This window comes from Nothobranchius furzeri, chromosome 8, assembly GCF_043380555.1.
Source record: "Nothobranchius furzeri strain GRZ-AD chromosome 8, NfurGRZ-RIMD1, whole genome shotgun sequence".
Taxonomy (NCBI): Eukaryota; Metazoa; Chordata; class Actinopteri; order Cyprinodontiformes; family Nothobranchiidae; genus Nothobranchius; species Nothobranchius furzeri.
In genome coordinates this window covers 60,469,697-60,493,603 of record NC_091748.1, presented here as the reverse complement: position 1 = coordinate 60,493,603, position 23,907 = coordinate 60,469,697, and the positions used below count along the sequence as shown (strand labels likewise).

At 42.1% G+C, this 23,907-nt stretch overlaps 1 protein-coding gene across 29 annotated transcripts in view; it reads right to left on the bottom strand.

Moving 5' to 3' along the window:
- adgrl2a (adhesion G protein-coupled receptor L2a) overlaps window positions 1-23,907 on the bottom strand; it is a 146,899-nt gene that overhangs the window by 28,774 nt on the left and 94,218 nt on the right. For all 29 annotated transcript variants that reach the window (XM_054752291.2, XM_054752295.2, XM_054752296.2 and 26 more), the window contains 3 exons: window positions 17,391-18,191; window positions 1,398-1,694; window positions 605-708 (listed from right to left, as the gene is read on the bottom strand). In XM_054752291.2, coding sequence (XP_054608266.2) covers window positions 605-708; window positions 1,398-1,694; window positions 17,391-18,191 — 1,202 coding nt within the window. The remainder of the gene's footprint in view (window positions 1-604; window positions 709-1,397; window positions 1,695-17,390; window positions 18,192-23,907) is intronic.

The window sequence follows — 23,907 nt, the reverse complement described above, 5'->3', positions numbered from 1 at the left end:
GAATTGGAATAATAACATTTTTTTAAGAATGCTATTTTTTTCCCGCAGGATTGCATTTAAACCACTGCAGCCAACAGACGTCATATTTATCAAGCTTTATTGGTTTCACCAATGTAAAAGAACACAACATATGGAAGCAAAGTGAATATAAAACATATAGTTCAACTATTAACCCATACTTACAATTTTATCTGAAGTTAATACATACAAATATTATGAAATGTAAAACAATCAAAAGGAATTAATTTACAGACAAAACAATGAAACCAGAGCTTTCTTTGGACTGGATGAGAAAGGGGAACAACTCACTGAGATTAGTTATTGGTGAAAGTAGGTCTGATTCTTGTGGCACGTTCCCTTTATTTTACGTTTTGCAGCACAATTTTTAGCCTAAAGGACAAACGAGTCCTGAGTTTGAGCTCACAAATGCTGCTTTTAATGCTGATCTGTATTTGTTGCCATCATTTCCATCAAAGTACTCCACACTGAACGCCTGACCAAAAATAACAGCTGATTTTGAATTCACCCCACACATTTTATTTTTATTTTTCTGACTAACAAAATACACTTAGAAAGAGAATGGTGAGGCAGAGCTCATACAAACCTTCTGGGCCACTTGGTTGACCCAGTGAGAAGTACAGTTGCTAAGATCGGGCCCCTTCGGGTGCCAATCCCCGGTGGAAAGAACGCATAAATAAGAGGCTGTGCCTGGCAGGAAAAAACAAGAAAAGTCAGGCTCAGTCAAGTCTAATAGACCCCCAAATAAAATAATTTACAGCCAGAAAAGTGCATAAAACAAACTAAAATAGGACATATACAAAAAACACTAATATAAGAACAAAGTGTGCGTATAGACGTCTCAGCAAGAGCAAACTGTTTCTGTCCCATTTTGTTTGGTTGTTGAAACATTTGTGGCCAATTTGAACTAAAATCGGGGCTTTCTGTGCACTCCAAATCACTAGGTGTTTTTGTGAGAAACATTTGCAACACCTTGCACCTGTTTTTGCTACACAGTGTCCCCCCCCCCACACACACACACACACACCTTACCTAATCAGTGCTGTGCCTGATGAAGTCTAAGCAAAATTTCACACACAATCAAAAGAGGAATGCACATCCCGACACAAGCTGAGGAGGGAAACCCGCGAGCTCGCTTTTCTCCAGCAAAACCGTTTCAGCTGTCTTAATCAAATTTAGATGCCGAATGACACAGCTAAAGCCCAACACCGTTAAACACCGCCGTCACCTTTTCCACGACACTAGTGCTCTTTATAACTTAAAAACATCCTTGTATGCATGAGTATTAAGCAGCTCCAACTAAGTCTGGGATTTACCCCTGAGATGCCTCAGACACACAGTAGAAAAAGAACCCTGAGGTGGGAGAAAGCCCTGTTTACCTCGTGTTCCCTTGGGACAAGGCCGCTCCACAAGCATGCCCCTCTGGGTCTGAGGCCACATTATGTCTCTTTTCTCAGTGGCTTTGCAGAAGCGCTCCTGCAGAGGGAAGGACTCCAGCGGGGGAGGAGACGTTGTCTGTGCAATTACAGGAGGTGGCTTGGGTGCTCTCCTGCTGCCCTCCTTGAGCACTGTTGTGGTGGTTGTATTGGCAGCACCCCAGTGCGCTGTGGTCGTCGTAGTGACGGCTGTAGTCCTGGGAGGCTGTGCAGACGTGGTGGCTTCCAACAGCGTTGGTGCTGTGTAGACAGACGGGGTAAAGAGACATAATGATTTTGTGGAGCACTGACAACTCTGCGGCGAAAACACCATCACTGTCATGATTTATGGAGGGTGCTTTCCACTGAGATAGCTGTACATTCTTAAAACATAAAGCAGCCTTGTGTATGAAAATATTAGTTTGTTTGACCTGCAGTTTTACTTGGATCAGCTAATTAATGTGGGATGCATTTAGTCCTAGAAAAACTAAAAGTTTGACTGTCTAATGTCTGACGTCTTTCACAGCTTGGAAAATGGGATTTTATGCAACAATCATTTCCACCTACTAGAAAAACTACAGATACTGTTTTTTTCATGCTTTGATGGCTTCTGTAAAGACCACATTCAATCATTTTTCAACAGTGGTCTCTAGAATAAATGGATTGGAAAATGTACATAGGATGTTTGATAGCCAGGGTAAGTTGACCTGGCTGTGCACATGACCTGGGATCTCAAAATCAGGCCATTTCGTGGCGTTACACTTGTGAGTCAATCTCTGTGAGAAGGGAGCTGTGGTGCTCCTTTTTCAGGGAGTAGAAATTATTTGGAGGAGCAGAAAATGGCAGGATCTGGCAGGAACTACTCATTAGTATTTCCTGAAACTTGGGCATTTTGCCTCTGATTGGCTAACAGCAACACGACTACCATGGACTGCATTTGCTTTGCAATGTTGAAGTTTTACCTCCACAAATTAAACAAGCCTGAAGGAATTCTGCCATGTTGTGGACTTGCTAATGCTAATTAGCTTCTACCAGCAGAGACATGCTCTAATCTCTCCTGGAGGCTAAACAAAAAACAGCTTTTCCTGTCTCGAGCCAAGATGGGTTAGTCCATGAACGATACATCCCACTGGAAGCATCAGTGTTGCGAAACGACACCGGAATGGGTCAGTTGCAAGCTCTGCTACCTTCCTCCTTGCTGTACTCACGAGATCAAAAAAATCCCTCAAGTCTTCAAAGGTCACGGTTTGTTTATGATATCTCTGTTTGATATATGATGATGTTCCTCTGCCACTATTAGAGAAAAACACACCACTCCACTTCTCAAATGAAGCAGGGAATAGATGTATAGACGTAAGCTATATAAATATGAAATCACATTGCTGCAATACTTTTATTTTGAAAATTACCAGATGTTTTACACTGAAACCGTATGTGATTTCTTGTCTAGCTCTGTTAACTGCGGAAATTGACACATTCCTGAAGCGATTTGTGGCAAAAATAGAACCCGGTCCTATATTTTGGGACACGGCAAAACATTTTCACGTCTCAGCTTGTTTGAATCACCCCCACAGACTATAATGGATATACCGATACTTCTAGTGTGAAGTAGGGGTAACTTTCAGTGTGACGTAGATCTTACTAGCTCTTTCTAATCCATTTATTTTATATTGGTAGCTAATGCAGTAGAAGACCATTTTCATGTTCAACGTGCATGTCAAACTCAGAATGACACATCCTATTTCAAAAACAAGTAAAACACAGTTTCTCAGTGAACCCATTCTTGAAGTTGTTGATTTTGAAGTGAACAAGACAATAATTAGAGACACAACTTCGTGTCTGGGAGTCATTCCTGCCTGAGAGGGTTTGTGGCATGGCTAATTAGGTTTCACTGGAGCAACACCAACCTATATATTTCCCGAACATTCGTTTTACAGTTATTTCTCCCAACAACTCATCCTCTGATACAGTAGGTCTGCTGCAACTCACGCAATGCCCCAGGCAGAAACAATACATCTTAGTCTTAAGGAAAAGAGAAAGCAGTGCACACCTTGCATTTAACATGAGCCGCGAAGGAAAACCCAGGACATTTTTTATGAGAAAGCAGGGTGAGTAGCCTTGTAATTACATTTTATGGAAGTCAAATATGAGGTGGTTTTAGAGATAAAATCTTGATAGACCTTTGTGATAAAACCCTCACTTCACACCGGCGGTTGCTAAACAAAACCATATTGGCCCTCGAAGACATTTGTTGGGTGAATTAAAAAAAACGATAAACTACATCAGTCAGAGGAGGTCTGAGTGGAATGCAAGGTGCACACTGAATCTAATCGTGTTTGAGTACTTTGATTTCCTCCATTAGGCTGCCCGTAGAGCCTGCAGAGAAGTGAAGAGGTGCCGTTGCACTGCCTGAGTTGATCACAGTCATTCTCAGTAGTTCCACACAGCGGTGGAAACGCAGATGAGAGGCAGAGCAGAAAGAGAAAGACGGCTGGGATTCAGAGGGAGATGTAGGATGAGAGGACAGAAAGGGGTGGTGCTGGTGGACAGTAAGATGTAAGGAAAGAGGATGATGACAGAAAAATTCTGCAACAACGCGGACAAAGATGGACCGTCTCTGTCTGCTGGTGGACTGGCGAAGAAGCATCTATAAGACCCCAGGCGACAACACTTCTGTATCTGTGGCCTCCGTTGGATAATGGGACTGACTGAAAGCAACCCCCAACCTTCCTCAGTACACACACACACACACGCACACACACACACAAGTGCTACTATCAACATAGGCCCCATGGAGTGGATGAAAGGCTTCAGCACGTTTGAGCTGAAGGGAAATCGCCTTTGAGGCTCACTGCTACCTGTGGAGAATTAGGCTCTATTGACCAGAGGAGATGACTCTGTGTGCTCCTTCTGTTGTGTGTGTGTGTGTGTGTGTGTGTGTGTGTGTGTGTGTGTGTGTGTGTGCTGGAGAACCACACACACACACACACACACACACACACACACACACACACACACACACACACACACACACACACATTTGATCAGGTGACGTGATGGTGCACACAGTTGATCAGTGGTTGTGACACAGAGCTGAAGGCAGATTTGGCTGGATGGCTTCGCCCCAGCTTCCTCTTTCCACCCCCCACCCCCACCTGCATCCTTTTACTCAACACGGCAAAAAGCTCAGCCGCTCAGCCTGTCACCACGGAGGAAAGACAACCTGTGCTTAGTGTCCTTTCAACACCAGCATTTAGCTGGTCAGGAGAAACGTCTGCTTCTATCCTGCACCAATACCCCTTCATTGCTGCAAAATTTTTTCTTTATCCTAAAGCAGCAGACGTTAAAAAAACAAAAACTTTTTTTTACAGATTCTTGATTTTTTTTCATGGTTTTATGGCAGTGACTGGGTGTCAGCATAGAATATAAATCAATACCATAGTACTTTTTTAAACTTCTGGGTCAAAGTTGCCTGGCAAACATCCAGAAGAATCCCAGGGAACTGTGGGGCCGTTTAAAGGTTTCTCATTTCCAAAGTTTGAAAGATAAGATCTCTGACTCTATGTGTGTGTGTGTGTGTGTGTGTGGGGGGGGGGGGGGGGTGTATGGGCGGTATCCAGACAGAAATAAAGTGAAAATGAATCACTGTTCGGCAGCTGATAGAAGATAAAGGGCTCAGATCTACAGCCAATAAATCAAGGAGGCATCTGCTGTAATCCAAGCACAGTCCTCCACCATGTCTACTAACAACTGTATCTTGTCTACACATCATTCAACATGGCTACTTGTCATGGATGCCTGGAACTCAGAGTTGAATGCTCTAATTACAAATTTCTGAACGGTTTGGGTTATTTTTTTTTTATTATTATTACAAACATAATTACTTCATCCACAACAATAATAAAACTCAATCAACAATTTTGTAGTGAGGGATTTGTGCTAAACACCTCTTGGCACTGCGGGAGTCATGCAGTACTGTATAAAAACGTTTAAGCATTATTTCCCTGATCCATTGTGTATTTATTTAAAGAGACTGTTTTCATGAACTTTGTTGTTGTTTGTTTTACATTTTTGTGATCACAGCTATCATGACATTAACCCAAGCTATCCGCGGGACGCATAAGAGGCGCCTAACATAATATACAAGTTCAGCAGCGCGTCCTGCTCCAGTGGGAGCATTTCAAACACGAAACGGCAGCAAAAGCGTTCCACGTGGCTGGTCACGCAAGATCACAAAATCACCAGAAAATTACACGACCACACGTGAGTTCAGTAGTTCACGACAAGCCGGTAGAAAAAAAAGCAGCATGTAGCCTGCAGTTTAATTTCTATTTAGCTCGGCTGTAGAGGCGTATCAGGCAATGGTGTATTGTTTTTTCCAGATAAGCAACTAGAAATCTTTAATTTTGAAAGTTTGTGGATGTTTTCCACTGGTTTGACTTCCTGTCTGGCCTGATCATGACTGTTGTTCTAGACCCATAGCATGTAAAAATAGACTTGAAGCAAAAGTGAAGAAGAGCGACATGACACTACACTTCTGGGATCACGGCCGGTAGAGAAACGCACCCATCCACCACAATGGCGGCTATTAGCTACGTTCTACGCTTCTCTGACGTTACACGACACTTACATATCTGGTGGAAAGCCGTCCATCACATTATTTTATATTGTACCATTTTTAATTGCATCTCATCTGTTGTACTGTATCGTATTGCTTCTGATTGCATGCTGCATCATATCTTATTGCATTATAAATGATATATTACACTTTTTAATTATAACATGTAAAACATCACATCATATTGCATTGTAACAGATTATGTTGAATTGTATTGTAGTTTACAAAGATCATATTGTATTGGACTAAATCACATTGCATTGTATAGTGAATTGTATAGATTTGTAATAAACCACATCATACTGTATATCGCAATATATATTGCATAATATTGCATCCTCTCCTATCGTACTGTAACATGCCTGAGATAAACATTGCTAGTCTCAGCTATTAAGAGCCTAAAATGAATGGCTTTGATGATCATATAGATACGTATTTAAAAGGGATTAACAAACAGCAATCTGGACGGCTTTGGCTAGAGAGAGCGAGAAAAAAAAGCCCTGCTTGTGTTACTCACAAAATGTTGCAACGGGTCAACGCTGCAACTTAAAAACAGCTGTGTTTTAAAGAGCTTCATTAATGAGGAATTACAGGAAGCCAGCACATTATATCAAAAGGGCCAAAATAATCCTGTTGGTGGGGGTTTCGTGTCATGTTTACAATGCAATGTAATCCTCTTTAAAAAGAGGCTGATGTGAATGTAGGCTATACTTTCCAGCCACATTTACGCAGAGACAAAGCAGCCTCCTTGTGACCGCAGCTATTCTTCTGCGCATGGCGCGTTGGCTTGCAATGCTGCCAACAACACAATAATCTTATTGCCTTTATGCCATAGCTTGGTTCAGCTTAATCCCATGAAAATTGGAAGGAATTAACCTGAAGTATTAAAACGGTCACTTCTCTGCCTCTGAGATGTGAATACTTTTCTCAGTAGAAGCTGTGAAGAATGGATATTGATCTGTTTGAGGTGCAGCAGAGGCCATTTTCTTCTGATTCATAACACCTTGTCTTCCACTGTGGCATCACACGTCTGATCTTCCCTGTGAGATATTCCTTTGATGATGACAAAAGAAGCAAGCTGGCTGTTTGGACTATGCAGCGAAAACCAGGACAAGATTCTTGATGATTATGTCACGGCTGCTCTCGGCCCAAGGGGAAGCTTCAATTAGCTGTCAACGACTGTGAGTGGATAGACTGATATTCTCCAAAGCACTGCCAATAGTCAGAACAGACTTATTCATAACCTCCGTGTGATTCGACGCCCACACGCTGTTGCACTTCTCCGTGCTTCTGTTATTACCGCTGGGGTTATAGGTCTGGGATCCATGACAGAAAACGAGACGGAATCAAGGAGAAGAGCAAGACTTGTGGAGTGTTGTCAGTGAATATGCATACATGTACAGAGAGAATTTAGAAACACACAGAGCAGCCACGCTTACATGGAGCCTACATGAGACGCGAGCATTCATGCCAGGGTGACAAATGGAAACCGGCAGCAAGTGTGTCTGTTGTATTATGTTTAATGGCTTCACCGGCTCTGCATGGTTGTTCATCGGGGTAATGTTTCAGACACGTTATCAGGTGCTGTTTATCCTCTCACACAGGAAGAAATCATAAGGGAATGCATTTGAGATTTGTTTCAGATAATTTGCAGCATAAAAAAAAGTTAAAATAACTCTTTGGCCTCCTTCCTGCTCTCTTTTATCCCCTGCTCTGTTGCAGAATGCTCTCGTGATGGTGCTGGGGTCACGTTTCTTAAAAGATTCGCCTCTTTTGTTCACATCTCTGAGGCAAAATAACGTTGTGCTTTGTTGGGAGAATTGTGTCTTCTTCTACATGTGGCCCCTTAGCAGCAATCACATCCTAATGGAGGGGAAATAGCTAAAGTTAATGAATGGAGACAGTGGAACCTCAGACGATTCAAAGGTTGTTTTACCTTCAAAAAGGCGTTTGGTCATGGCGAGGGGAAGGAGAAAAGCTTGTAAAGAGAAAAGAAATGAGCTTGGCTTTCAAGCACAACAGAGACAAAGCTGATAGGAAGAAGGTGTGGGATTATTGTAAATAATTCTCCCTCCTAATGTTGCTGACATAACTCGTGTTTCAATCATGCATCACCTCTCAGCCTTTCCTCCAAGAACTTATGGAAATAGAGCTGCTTCTGACTATGAAATAATGATTTGTATCAAGTTTGTGATGCAATTTGAATATCGAGCAATAATAACAACAAACACACAGAAATATATTGGATTAGATGCCTTTCACTCCATGCTGCATTTGCAGCTGTGTTAATGCACCAGGCGTATGATTGTTGGTGAATCAGCTGTAAATATGAAGAAAGCTGAGTGAAAATTCACATAATTTCCCACGAGTAGTGTCCTCGTGAAGTGTGTTCAGTGTACATCCATGTCTTAGGGAGCAAAAACCTAGTAGCTGGATTATGTTATTTGCTGTTGCCTCTAATATTTGTCTGTCCTACAGCACCGATGCATCGATTCATATGGACAGAGAGAGGCGGTGCACTCAACTCCCACCCACACAACCACAGACATCCATATAAACACATGTACAACCCAACTCACAAACTGACACCAAAACGCAGGAAACAGACACAGCAGCTGCCAGACTACCCCCCCCCCCTCCTTCTGGCTTTATGTACAGTACGTGCTTTAAATCTCAAGCGTTAACTCAAAGTGTGCTAAGCAGACTGAGATGTAATGCAGCACACGCAGAGGGGTGGCCACTCAGGCACAGGCGTAGAAGCAGGCACGCGGAAGAGAGGCTGGAGACACACAAGCCTCTACGCACACGTCTACGGAGTCGTGTAACACAAAATCTCACACAAACCCACATATGCACAGATTAGACAAACGCAGACTCCCAGACACACAATGATCAGGCTGTGTGAAATAAAGCTCCTCAAAGGCATGCGTCAGGCAGTGATGGGGGACCATTGTGATGTCTGAGTAATAATTCTTTTAATACGCCTTGTTTCACAGTCTGACTGTAATCAAACAAGAGACTGTAGATCCCCCTGGCTATAGGGCTCAGTGTAACCATAATCACTACCTCTCCTTCTCTCTCTCTCTGTCTCTCTCTCTCTGTCTCTCTCTCTCTCTCTCTGTCTCTCTCTCTCTGTCTCTCTCTCTCTCTCTCTCTCTCTCTCTCTCTCTCTCTCTCTCTCTCTCTCTCTCTCTCTCTCTCTCTCTCTCTCTCTCTCTGTGTTTTTATGTTAAACAACTCTTTATGACATTTTAAATCATAACCTCAGGTTGCAGGTTGGATGTTGCACACATGCTCGTACGTTGTCAGTCGATATTATTTAAACCACACTACCACAACTTAACATTGGCAGTAGAAACATCGCAAAGGAAGCATTTACTAGCATCTTGGGATTAGGAGAAAACATTACGTTCAGGTGCGTTTGGGAATACGAGGCAAAATGGCCCTTCCTTCTCTGCTGCTAACAACTGATGCTTCACACCAGAGAAACGGCAGGAACGGCGATCAGATTTCAGAGGACTCAGGTGACTTCCTGACCTTGCGTGCTGAATGGTTTCATCAGACATTGGACGTTCATGCCGTGATGTGATACCAGAGAGGACATGAGCAAGACCGTAAATCTTCTTTATGGGATTTTCTTTACGTCGACCCAAGTAAAGTCACCCCTAAATTTGAACACAACCTGACAAGTGGAAGCTGACTGAGACTGAGTAAAAATAAATGGAGGATAAATAAGGTTTTAAAGTTCTGTAATGTCCAGACGGAGTAAGGCTTTCTTCCAGTTTACTCATGAAACTATACACGATGTCAGTGAAGCAAGCCGAGACTTAAGGACACATTTAAGTACATGAGGGTTTTTCACAATTCCATTTCCTGTTGTTTCTCATGGCTGGATCATCTCATCTAAAAACTAGTTGATGTGGTTCAACCTTTAAAGAGCAAGTTCACTGACTAACCCTTTGTTACTTGTTATTTTAAAAATATTTTTGACCATTTTAAGTTTATCATGGAGGCTGAACATGAACATCGTCTTCAGTCTCCATTTCTTGCATTAGCCACTGATAGAACATAAACGTGGAAACGCCTGGATCAGACAAAGCCAGTCAGATCTATGTCACGTTGAAAATTACAATCCGTGGACTCAGCCATCTTGGCTCGGGACAGGGAAGGCTTCCAGGAAAGAGCAGAGCTCATCTAGGCTAGCAGAAGCTAATTGTTAGCATTAGCAACACCAAAGCATGGCAGAACTACTTCAAGCTTGTGATATTTGTGGAGACAAAACATCGACATTGCAAAGGAAACTGAATCAGCTGTAGAGTTGTGTTGCTGTTAGCCAAGTCAGAGAGAAGCTGTCCGAATATCAGGAAATAATGAGTAAGTAAATCCTGTCGTGTTTTGCTCACCTCTGTTCCAGCTAACTTCTTTGTTCTGAAACATAAACTCAGTGGCCCAGTGGTTTGAGTGTCTGCACTGGAATTGGAAGATTAGGGTTCAGATCCCAGTCAGGTCATACCAAAGACTTTAAAAATGGGACCCAATGCATCCCTGCTTGACGCTCAGCATTAAGGGGTTGGATTGGGGGGTTAAACCAATCAGAAGAAGCCGTGTCTGCAGCTCCCTGTGGAGATGGGTCAAATGCGGAGGGCAAATTTCACCACACACCAGTGTGTGTGACAACTGATGGGACTTTAATCTTTAAAAAGCACTAACGTTTTTTCCCCAAAGATAACGTCTCACAAGGCATTAATTTATACTAGAGACCATTGCAAATGTACTGAATTATGAGCCAACTTGTTCTTCTTTAAGCTAACCATTTGCCAGCCGGTTGCTTGTTTGGGCTTGTTTTGGTATGTCCATTTGGTAAATTTGAGTCATGTTATTAAACATTGTTAAAATGTTATTGGCAGATTATTGCTTATTCATTCTTTGCACTTGTTTTGGTATTTGACAGATGTACAGATTGCTAACTCGCCTTTTATTTTTCCTGTCTGAAACAAACCAAGTCTCCTTTTTTTTACCTTTTGAACAGCCTGGGGGCCTAACGGTGAGAACACACAAACATCTTTAAATATACTTGTACCAACCTTCCTCCAGGCATGTGAAGAGGTCAGGTACCTGTTTTCAAAATGTGATGTTACATTACAATAGTTAGTGCCATGAAATTCTAGGTTTTAGTCTGTAGTAGCTAGGCTTGTGCAGAAGACTGCAGAAGGTTAGCTCAATAGGTAAGAACTTGCATCACTCTAAGAAGAGACATATTTCATGCAAATGGACTGTTTATTTGTTTTAAATCATCTTTTTAGGCATAAAACTGTTGCTGCACTTGAAACATTATTTCAGAATGTCAAACGTATGCAGTGTGATCTCTGGTCTTCATGTGCGTGATGGGCATCTTTGTCCTGTAGCGTATTTATAGTTTCCCAGGAGGGAGAGCTCAGGATTTACTGAAATCCAGTCATTTAGTGTGCACTGCTCCCACTAGGCATTATTTGAGCAGTCTGGTTGAGGCTTTAACCTGAATACAGTCAAGTCAGACAGATGCATATTCGTGGAGACGTACTTGAATAGAAATTGAAATATCAGAGTGGCTGGTCATGGGGGGAGGGCTAAGATGGATAAAATCAGTGCCTACCAGTAATCAGAGGTTAAACTGAGACTGGTGACACAATGGGAAAAAGAAATAATAAAATTGAAGCAGGCAGAGGCAGAAGCCATTACACTGAGAATCAGACTAGAGGAGAAGTAAAAAAAAATACAAAAAGGGTTATTTTCCACGTTGGTGACCCCTCCTTTCACACCGCTGTGTCCACTTGGGCAGCTGACGGGGGCTCGGGGGGGGGGGGACTGTTGTTCAGGCAAACAAACAGATTGGCCGTTTTTAACACGTCCTGATCCCTGCCCGTTATAGAGCTCCGGGAGTTGACGTCACTTCTCCCGGCATGCAACATTTCAAATCGAAACGGCGCCATATTGGCATGCAGAAGCCGGCAGCTGGACCATTTGTTATTGTCAGAAAACTCAATCAAACGGGAAATATGGTAGATTCCTGTTGTGCCCCAGGATGCAGAACAGACGCAGACGACATAGGGAATGAGCCATCTACAGGATTCCCCAAGATACGGAGCGCCGCAAACGTTGGATAATTGTAATAAAACATGCTAGTGACCGGGCTGAAATGAAACTGGGACCCCGAGAGTAAAGGTTTTTGCTTAAGCAGCGACCACTTCATATCAGGTACTTAAACCAACGTTTCCTCAACTGTGTATGGTATTTATTTACGATTCTTAGTGGGCTTCCTAAACTTATTTTGGCGGGGCTTTTTCTGTCTTATTACTCATAGCAACAAGTAAACTTCACGTAAAATGTTGCCTCGTGAGTTCTGTGTGCTGCCGTTTACGTGTTTTATGATCACAGCAATTAACCGGTTAAGCTGTGTTTCATTTTTAAGCAATGGTTGATCAATTGTCAAATCACACATAAAAAGCACTTTGGATTGCTATTATCTGTCTCACCGAGACAGATCTCAGACAGATCCTGAGACGCTCCTGCCCGACATATTTATTTTATTCATGGAAAAAAAAAAAAATCAAACTAGTGATTTCTCTTGGCGTTCAGTTTATACATTCAAACAGCACAGCTCTCTATTTAGACTACTTACATGTAAATCTATGTTATTTGTCCATCCATCCATCCATTTTCATCCGCTTATCCGGAGTCGGGTTGCGGGGGCAGTAGCGTCAAGAGGCCCAGACTTCCCTCTCCCCAGCCACTTGGGCCAGCTCCTCTGGGGGAATCCCAGGGCGTTCCCTGGCCAGGTCCGGTAAGAAGTCCGCTCCGACAGCTTCTGGCGTTTTTAAAAAGTATCCCAGGGGCACGGTAAGGGTTGGAGATGTTTAGTCTATTTAATTTCTGACTATATATAGCAATTTCTTCGGTTTTAAAGTGTGAAGCAAACTCCGACGAAGTAAAATCCAAGCCGATCCCGTTCATGTTCATGTTAACGATCTGTGTTTGTTTACCTTTTTTTCCTGCCAATATGGCGTCTACTAACTGAGAGTGACGTGTGGTCCGGAGCTCTATGCTGGCGAGCCTGTCAAAGACAGGAGTGTTGGCCATTTCTAATGGCTGCGAGAGCTTAATGTTGACTTTGATTGCGTTAAAGTATCCAAAGTTGTTTTCACCTTTTGGTGTGTGGGTTTGAGAGTGGTACTGTGGAACCATGATTGAAGCAGTCACTGCAAGATTCCCTACTGAGTGGTCGGTGTCCGGCATGAAGCCTTAAGGGTGCCATTGTCACCATCTCCCATTCTTTATTTTTAGAATTCCCATGTGATGAACAAGTTATGGGTTGACTCCATATTTACAAAATGATTATAGACTATACAAATAGCTTCTTCTGAGAAAGTGGAACAGCTCCTGTTGGCTAGTGTCCAACAAAAAAAAAAGAAAAAAAAAGAAAGAAAGCCTGGTTTAGAGGACATTCATGTTGGTGTCAATTTGCAGTATTGGTTGCCACTTACTTATCCATCTCTCTTTCCCACTTTTTCCCATTTCCTCTCAAAAATGTCTTATGCACGGGATGACCCCTGCGTACGCACTTGTAGAAGACGAGGATGGATAATTGTGGTACCTATTAGAGACCTGTATATTTATCAAACTGTATGAGGTAAGCCCTCTAGGGTGACTGCTTCCGCACACAAGTCACATGCATCTGTGAAAAGCTGAACGTTTTTGCACTGTAAAGCATTTTCATAATACACAAACTACAGGGCATCGTTTTGACCACATGCAGAGCTTTGCAAGTTAATTGGCAAGTCTCGTCGGAGAACTGTACCTTGTAACTTCTTACAAATTGGGTCATTTCCTTTGTTACAATCCCCCTCTTGCACGCATCTCGTTTAAGGGTGCAGCAAAGTTTGAAACTGTATGCAAATGTATTGACATTTGAACAATTAAGGAGGAGGTCCCAGTTTGTGTGGGTGTTAACTACAGCAGAGAGGGCTTTTGTACAGCAATGGCTTCTGCAGCAAAGGGGAAATAAAAGGTTTCCAAGACTCGTGCGTTCCACTGAGGCAGCGCTAGAGTCCTTTAGTGCATATATCTGGTAAAAACTGCTTTGATAGTACACACTAAATTGTATAAAAGCTTGGCATAAATTAACTTTTTATAGAACGGGGTAGATAATGAGTCTTCTATGGGAATATCTCATTCAGATCAGTTTAATCATCGCACTTACAAGATGCAACATAGGAATATTTATTTTTATGAGGACCTATATGCCAGAAGGAGAACATGCACAAAGCCGTCGTTAAATGAGCGGATTATGGGGCTGCTGCGTAAAGCCAAAAGCGGGACTTACTGACCCATTTAATGTCCACTTTCAGAGTAGCTGCATGTTGGACATGCCCCCCCCCCCACACACACACACACATAATCCTACAAGAGATGATCTCGTCTCTACATGGGCAACGTTATTGGAGGTGACGAGAACCCAACTGTCTGTTGTACACACTCCGAACTTTACTTTGATGTTTTGCACTCTGTGACAAACTGAATCAAGCACACTGGCGTACTGGGGAAATGCAGGGGCAAAGTAAGCAGGAACTGCAGCATACATTGGAGACTTTACACATCATCAGTCTCTCTCAGAGACAAACCGCCCCACTGAGGCATCCTATCTGCGTGCATTTAAATTCCTCTACAGGATATTCCTGTGTGAAAAAACCCTGTATGCTAGTGAGCCTGCCAAAGACAGTGGTGCCCTGACCCTATAGGTCATTTCTGTGTGAAAAACCAGCATAGATTTCACTTCCTTAAAGAAAACAGATAATTGAAACAACGTGCCTATCTAGAGAAATGACCTAGCAAAAATTAAATTCAAAATTTGGCCATCTCAAAAAAAGCTCACTGCACAATGTAGATACGTGAGGCCGGTCGGTTCTGGATAATCAAATTACCGCAAAAATGTTTCTGGACTGTGGGAGGACAGCAGAGATGCTGGAGGAAAACCACACATCCAGGGAGGGAAAAATGCAAACGTCTCATAGAACATTCTGCACAGCAGAGATCTGAACTGGAGGCTTTCTGGCTGTGAAGTGACAGTGCTTATCATCACACTCCTGTGCCACCCAAGACGGAACGCTGTCAAGCATTCCTCATAGCTGTTTTCCTTTGTATATCCTCTCATTTCGGTGAATTGCTGCTGCAGTTTTTGTTTGTTTGTTCAGATTATCAACGAGCCAGTATCCTATAAAATAAAGGAGCCGTTTTTACTCCAGAATTATTCTGCTTGCATTTAAACTAAATGATTTGGTTAGGAAATGTTAGGTTAAAAATAGCCTTCCTCACTTCTTGTTTTTACAATAAAAAACTTTGAACTTGTGCTACAAAAGTGTTCTGATAACTTGTTTCATTGCCCAGTGAAGCAGGCGAACAAACAAGCATCACGATATTAAAGAGAGGGCGTCCTGTGACAGCCAGAAAAAAAAGTGCCATCATTTATGTGTCAACATCAGCCATGTGGGAGGACAAGTTTATTGACATCTTGATGATCATCCTGGACCACTCTCCCTTACTCTCATCGACTTCAACTCAACATATATTAGTCAGCAGCAGAGCTCAACTCGTGCACCATTTGTCAAGAAGAGAGAACAGAGTCCTTGTTGACATTAAAATAAAAATGTGTCCAGCAAGGAGCAAATGCAGCATGTCGGGTTGAGTGCTCACAGGAAGAGAAGTGAACTTCTTTAGATTGTCTGGAGGTCTCGCTGTGAAGTGATTGGTTGTAATGCATCCAGACACAATGCACACAAATAACCGGATTGTGATGTTATTTCAGGGCAGATCAGCTGAAAGCATCCGATTTTGCTATCGGCCATCAGCGTCCATTCAACAAATGAACAAATCAATTGTGCATAAAGCCTGTTTGTACATAGCTGAATCCATATCAGCTGGACTATAAATAAAGGCTGTTGCATGACTCCTTCCCAATCAGCTTACAGAGGATAACAGCCAAAGGCTAGATGATTTCATCTTTTTAGATGGGAGAAAAAAAATGATATGATCATCTTTAAAGACGCTTTCTGAAACAATATGAGGGATGCTTGCCCATGTTTGCGAAGCAATTTAAAGACAAGACTCTAATAAATCCATTTGAGTCTAGTGTTCTCACAGATAAATCTAATTTTACCAGTAACATGTAAATATTCCATCTGTACCGCTCAAATTTGCTGCAGAGGAACATCAAACATTCAGAGGTAGAATAAGAATGCATATGATTGTTGCACTGAACCCACTGCATATTACTTCTGCCTCAAAACTAGACTTCATTCTTAGTCTCAGTAAAGCTTGCCTTATTCTGAAGCTGTTCCACTGGCTGAATCCAATTTAGCAGTCTCAGCCCAAGTCCTATCAATACCAACATGGACGAGCAAGCATTTTAATAAATATCAAGCTCTCTGATAATCTGAGGAAAAGTTGGTTGACCTCTGTGGCTCATCACTGACTGCATTTGAGTATTACGTGAGCTTAGGACTCTGGGTGTGAAGGGGATTAGGATAATTACTGTTATTATGTTCCAGTGCAAGTGGTATCACTGGCCTAGCCTAGCTACTGCTCAGCTCTTGACAGCTAAATTAAAAACATGAATCTGACACAACCCTTGATGATTGATCCCTCTCCCTTGTGTCCATCTTAGTTGAACCCATACACTCTTACACTCTTACACTCATGTATGCGTCTGGGATTATCTTCCATTTTTCTTTCTTTTTGCCTTTATAGTTTATATTGGCTAGAGAGGAACTGAAATTGTACAGAAATTTCAGCAACTCTGGGAGAATATCTAACCTTGCCCCAGGCCAGACTTTGCACCTGTCCAGGCGTACGTGTTTCCAGAAGTGAGAATTTATCTTTTCTCCCAGTCTCACACACTCTTAAAAAATAAAACACCAACATGCTAGCAGTGGTCCCAGGAGCCTTCCCACAAGGGAATCTGGGAATGCAGGAATGGTAAACCGCTCCAAATCCCCCAGACACCGATCTCTTGTGATACGGTAACTGGCTTTGAGTTGTTGTTTATTGCAGACCCCTGCTCACTCACAGCCCCCCCCCCCCCCCCCCCCCCCCCCCACAGCTTTTCGACACTCAAACGTGTCCTGTAACATAGCTATAGCACATATTACATTCTAAATTAAAAATCAGTCAGCTGTGACACCTGACACATAGACGGGGAATACCAAAGGGACATCAAAGTGCACTTGACAGGTGCTAAAATCACCGTCTCAGCAAAGAGGTCTCAAATTTATCTCTGCAAAAGAAATGTATAGAAGATGGGTTCTTACCGTGTGCCGGATCAGGTGGGCCAAACTCCAGGTTGTATCTCAGGACGTAAAAGTTATCCCATACATAGAGCTGGTTATCTCTGGGATTATAATCCACAGCTGCAATGTACTGGTACTGGTTGGGAAAGTGGATATCAACGTATTCCCCATGGTTCTGTTTGGTATTGTAAATATAATCTATCAGGCTCTTGCTGACCTCACTTTCATTGTCTTCATAGGTGGAGCGGACAACATACAGTACTCCACAAACCATGAAGGCATTGGAGGCCGAGCGCTTATCATAGGTCGTTTCCCATGTAGCCTCGAATCGGAGCGTGTACGGGTTTAACTGGCTGATTACCATCATGCCGTTGTTCTGCTCTGTGGCGTAGATCACCCACAACCCGTTCTCGTCCACCCCGAGGTCAATGTCTGTTTTACCACCCCACTTGTAGGGTGACGTGTCGTGGTAGTTCGCATTATTGATGATCGCCTCACCACTTTTGATTCGTGTCCGCAGGTCAAATTTCACAATGTTACGCGTCCGCTCCTTGTTAAAAAACACAGCCCCGTCGTAGACCACAAATCCAGTCCCGTCCACGCGATGAGGCAGCTTGTAGGTAATAGTCTGCCGGGCATTTTTGACGTCATCCAGGGAGGAATACTCAATTAGAGTGTCTGTCCTATATGGAGTCCAAGGCATGAAGTAGATTTTGTCGCCAGCTTGAAGTGGGTCTTTGCACCAGGCGCCGGCTTGTTGCTCCGCTTCAAATAGAAAGGAGGGCTCACCGACAGCTTTCAGAGTCCCAGGACAAAGAAAAACTAGTAATGGAAGAAGAGTAGAATGAGAAACGAGTACAGGTTAAAAATTTGAAACACAAAACATTAAATGGCAACAACAAATTCAATGATGTCATCATTTTTGTTTTACAGGTTGTCCAATAGAAACGGGGACAAATACATTAAAAAGTGGCTAGAACAGATTTAACAGCTAATAATAGCAAGCAGTACCACAATTTAGGAAAGTTAAAAAGAAAAGGAAAATGCTAAAGATGTATTAGCGTACTCTCTAAATACGCAGGATAGCATGAAAGGAAACAGTAACTGGCCTCATAGACTCTAGACTAGAACAAAAAAGAACCAGAGTCGAAACAAAACTGAACAGAACATTTGGTCCTGTGAACCAAAACAAAACAAACAGTAAACAAATAAACACACAAACAAATAAAGAAATGCAGCCAAAATAATTAAAAATAACAGAATCTCAGTTGGCAATAGACGTAGAAGTTATGACAGAGCAGGAGCCAGTCGAGTCTGCAAAATTTATACTCTTACACGGGTAAGCTCAGTTACACCACATTTTTTACAGTGTACGCTTGAAGGACTTGTCTTTACAAAGTGGTGCAGATATCACAACCGTGAAACTCTAAAGCTCTTTCACTGAACGTTTCTCTTTTTTTGAGGTGTTTTGGTTGTTGCTCTGAGGTATAGGAGGCATAAGATTCAACAGAGGAAAGAGAAGCAAGTGGTCAGATGGGAATAATGGGGAGAAGAGTGAGAACAGGGAGCTTAGAGAAAAAAGGGGCAGTAGAATGCAATAGCTTGAAAAGAGGGCCAAGAAACACTGTTACCATGGCATGCTATGAGAAAGGGTTCAGAAGCCAAGCAATATGAGATTCTGCTGAGCAGCAAAAGCACACGGGGAGAATGAGAAGAGGATGCCCCTAAGGACTGCAGCCAATACACCCCCATTTACATCTTTTGGCTGCTTGTGTGCATTTTTTCTTTTATTGTTATAATTTTATGGCCAGCCTCACTTCCCTTGTAGCGCTACACGCTGGCCGTTAACATTACAGTCGGGGTGTTCTGAAGGAAACAATGTGTTTGTAGAGGCCACCATGAGAAAAAAGGTCATTTACAACCAGATGCCACAAAAACAAGGAGCTAGGATTTGGATCATGTCTGTTATTTACCTTTTTGCTCCACTTCTATTTTAAGCGTTGGAAGAGAGAATGAAAGGGTGCAAGGGGAAAAAAGAGATTAATATGAATTAACTGTCATTGCTATGATTACATATGCAGCAAAATGTTATGAGACATGGAAAAAGATGGGTACACACGGCTGCCAAAGTCCTGTGGTAAAGAGGGGGGTTAGATTAGCACAAGCTGATCACAAACGGGGATCAGGATCAGCTGTCAGTTTTGGTCTGCATTGCAGTGGCGGGTAGACTTCTTTGAGCTTAGCAGAGTAAGTTTCATATATTGTCATCTTAGTTAGTTAGTTTAGAGCAAAATTTAGGAACGGCCAGGGAATTTTCTCCCAGTTAAAAATGTTAACAAAGAAGATTGTTCAAAAATGTGGAAAATACGTTGAAGCTGTTGATTTAAATTGCGTCAAACTCAAAGGAATCATGTCTTGGTACAAGTTTATCTGGCTGGAAGGTCTACTTCGGCTCTTAAAATCCATCCACCACCACAAAACAGGGAACATGTTCTTCAGCTTCTTTTACAATGAAGTTAGGTGACAAATCAAAGGAAATAACTGAATGTGTGTGCTGTGTGTTTGAGACAAAACAGCAAATCCAGATGGGACAATTAGGTGGTTAACATCCAGTCATGCTCTCAAACATGTAAGAAAATGCCAAGCAGTGTCAGCTGCCTCTAATTTCATGTTGAGACGGTTAAAAACAGATTCATTATTTTAAAGATGGCGTTTTTGTTGTTGTTTTGGACGCAGCGTTGCTCAGCTGGCTACAGTTTCGATAAAAACAGTGCCCTGTGAATTTCGATCTGTGGCAAGTTTATCAATATAAAAAGGGTCAGCTATTACAACTGACACATGAGGACCGGCCTGCTCGTGCATTAGTGTAACGTGGAAGAGCAGGATCTTCCTCGTATTACCAGAGAAAACACCGGCAAACATCATATGCAGTCAGTGTCAGAGAAAAGTGACATGTAAGCACTTTCCCAGAACAAAGAAAGCCACATTCAGTACTACAGTGCATGTTGATGTGAAAGTACAAGGAGCAAAAAGCTTTTGACACTTAAGCCAAACTTGACAAAACGTCCTAACAGTGTTCACTCCCGTACTCTGTTATTTAACCAGTGCAAAGTTTCTAATAGCTATTAACTTTCTTTCTTTAAGACTACAAAACCTTTTTTCCCTTGCTTAATCAACCACAAAATGCACATTTTATTTTTAAGAGCAATACATTACTGCCCTGAATGTGTGGTTTTGGACAGTGTTTGTTTATATCAGGTATCATAGCAGCTCTGTGCTAAAGAGACACAGTTACTGCAAAACTGTATAAGCTGAGGTTCTTGTTGAATATATATTTGTGTCTTTGTGATCAGTCAAACTGACTTTTTGTTTGCCTGAAAGTCCTACTTTACAGCTTCATATTTTTAAATAATTTTCTTGTGCCTGTGTGCTAAAATGTCTCTTTACAGGGTTAATGAAATGTCACACAGACCCACACTCTTTGCAACTTCAGAGTTGCACACAGCTGACTTGTTTAATCTGAAACGAGTCACTTTTGTAGACACTAAGGAAGGCTGGGAGAACACTTCAGTTAGATTAAGGTGTTAAAAAGACAAACACAGTGGACACTAGAGGGTGCTAAAAGCAAGCCAAACTTCACAAAAGTATTATGACCATTTTGATGAAACTATTGGCTTTGCTATTGTAACACTCACGTTGTGTGTTTTTGAGACTAATGAGTAGGATGAAAAGGGTAAAGAACTGCTCCCCACAATCACAGTTTGTAATTTGTGATTTTTTTATTTAATTACAAAAAATGGGCATTTCTTTAAAAGGGAGATATTATAATGTTTGTTATTTTGTTTGTTATAATAGTTCTATTGTTGATACAATACATGTCCATGAAGTTCTTGGCAAAGAATCCCGCTCACATAATGCAACTTCAGCAGTTTTATTCTGGATCTTCAGGGCTTTGTCACTATAAAGAGCAAGTCACCCCTAAAACGAACTTTATTTTGATAATAAAATGCATAACTGAGCATCTGATAGTGCTGTATACATGTGTAGTCATTGTTGACATTTTAGTGCATTTTAAAAAAATACATAAAACTGTCAGTGTAGCGCCTGCTTCAGGTTGAAAATCATTTGAATTAACATTGCTATTGGCTAAATGGTGCTGTATGACGTTAGCTAGTATGTGTGGTGTCTAATGGACTGCCACTGGGAGCTTTAAAAGCAGCCTCGCCTCTGGCTGGTTCACCCCAGTGGCCTCAGACAACTCATGAGCTGACCCAAAATGATACGGCTCTGGGCCGCTTGCCTACTCCAAAAAGCATTCATCCCTTTCGTCTCCTACTTCCAGTGAAGGAGGTGGTGAGAAATCCTCCAGACTAGGAAGTGTGTTGCCATTTCTCAGTCTGAGCGTGGTGTGTGTGTGTGTGTGTGTGTGTGTGTGTGTGTGTGTGTGTGTGTGCTGTCAGTGTCACTGCCACAGAACGGCCCTCTCGGTTCGCCAGGCAACACCTCGTTTTAGTGCACTTTTCAAACAGGAAGTGTGTGGTGAGGTAAGAGTCTGGTACGGGGTAGGGGCTGCATGACTGAATTATTTTTTAATTCGACTGTCAAGTAATGAAAATCAAGTCGACTTTGACTAGTCATTGATGACGTCATACACCTGAAGCAGCTAAGACTGACGATGGGTGACCAAGTGTTTATTTCTGGCGTAGGGGCAGCTAAACGCATCAGGCACAAATAAAAGACAGAAAACATACAAGGGAAATCGGCCAACATAAACAATCGTGTTAAATTCGCTTTTCAGGTGGCGACACCTCATTTGATAATGTTACTGTGGCCATGCTCACGACACAAATGTCTGGAGCGTGTCAGCGATCAGAGCTTTGCATGGATTAGGTTAGGATGGGGGTGAGGGGAAGGTTATATTGCAAGAGGGTAAAGGTCACAATTCGGTCAAATGTCCGTTTTACGGAGGGTGTCGCTCTGGCACAGCGCGTCGACTCCGGACCCGCAGGGGCTTGTCACCTGCTGTCTTTTCCTAGGACTGCATCTTGTCAGTCATTATCACGTGACAGCGACTAGTCAATGAAAGGCATAAATAGTCACCACAGAGCAGTGAAGTCGACTAGTCGACTAGTTGATACAACCTCTAGTAGGGGGTGACTTGCTCTTTAAGAAAACAAGCTGTAGCCGGCCACACCCACCCATGCCCCACACAGGCTGCTGAGAAGGTTGGATATCTGGAAAAACTGAGTAGGACAGCTGCTCCTCCAGTCAACAGGTGGGGGGAGGGGTGTCTATGCCAATTTCTCTTATTGTGACATCTCATTAAGGGACTTTTTGAAACAGTTTGTTTTATGGATTTAATTTCCTGAATCCCAAACATTCATAAAACATACTTTTTTCATGTTTGAAGCGAGCAAGGCAGTAGAGACCCACATGGCAGCACAAAAAGATGCAGAGGGTGAGTTTAGCATAATGCGTACCATTTAACAATAATACAAACAGCAAATGTTACACTGACGCACTAATAAAGGTAGGACGGTGAAGTTTTCAACTGCCGATGCCTGTCTTTAGAAAACATGGAAACCAAAATAAACTAAAGTGGCCAATATAAAAATCCAACAATGGAGCTGCACAGAGGAGCCCTTTTTTCTACTTGAAATTGGAGAAGCATGCAGAAACGTGGCCGGTGGATGATTATTTAAACAGTAACATCAGCCAAAGAAATTGGTCCACCAATTAATTGGTCTCCCTGTATGTAGCACACAATCCCTTCCATCACCATGAGCAAAAGGCCAAATGAAGGAATATCTTTGCAAATGTCATCTCCCATCTTTCCAGGTCTACTGACTCAATAAATGTCTTGGTGTGCTGAAGCTCTTTCAATCCTGATCAACCATGTATCTAAAGCCAGGATTGTACTGAGCTATGACTGTTGTTAGAAACTAAACACATTTTCAGCTGGAATCACATTGAATTGGTGCCTGCCCGCCTTTGCATGATGGTTTCCATCTACTCCAGTGGAGAGGCGCTTACACAAAACGACTAGAATGGTTGTGCAACTGTCACACCGATGCTCTTTAGCAATTTTGTTTCAAATAGTCTAATTTTCTAATTTGTAACAATTTACCCTTCATTTATTTTCTGTTTGATCACCAACACTTACATGTTTGCCTAACATTTCTCACACTTTTGGGCTCATTAAAGAACTAAACTAAGAGTTGTAGAAGCCTGTGATGATCCTCATGAATGTTGTCATCAACAGTCCAATCCCATTCAGACACAGGCTTTGGATTTGTTATGTTGGGATTTCCTTTCATTTGTCACCTGTAGGAATTTGGCTATTTGTTTTTATTCGATGCAAATCTCAAAGCAAAACTGATGTCAATAAAACTGCAGTTGTAACAGTGTAAAATAATAAAACCAACAATTCTGCAAAAGAAATGACTGGATGTTCACAGCAAAATGTTTACCCAAAAACAAAAATAATTATTTTTTGCACTAAAACCTTGGCCTTTTAAAACAAAAAGTCGATTTGTAA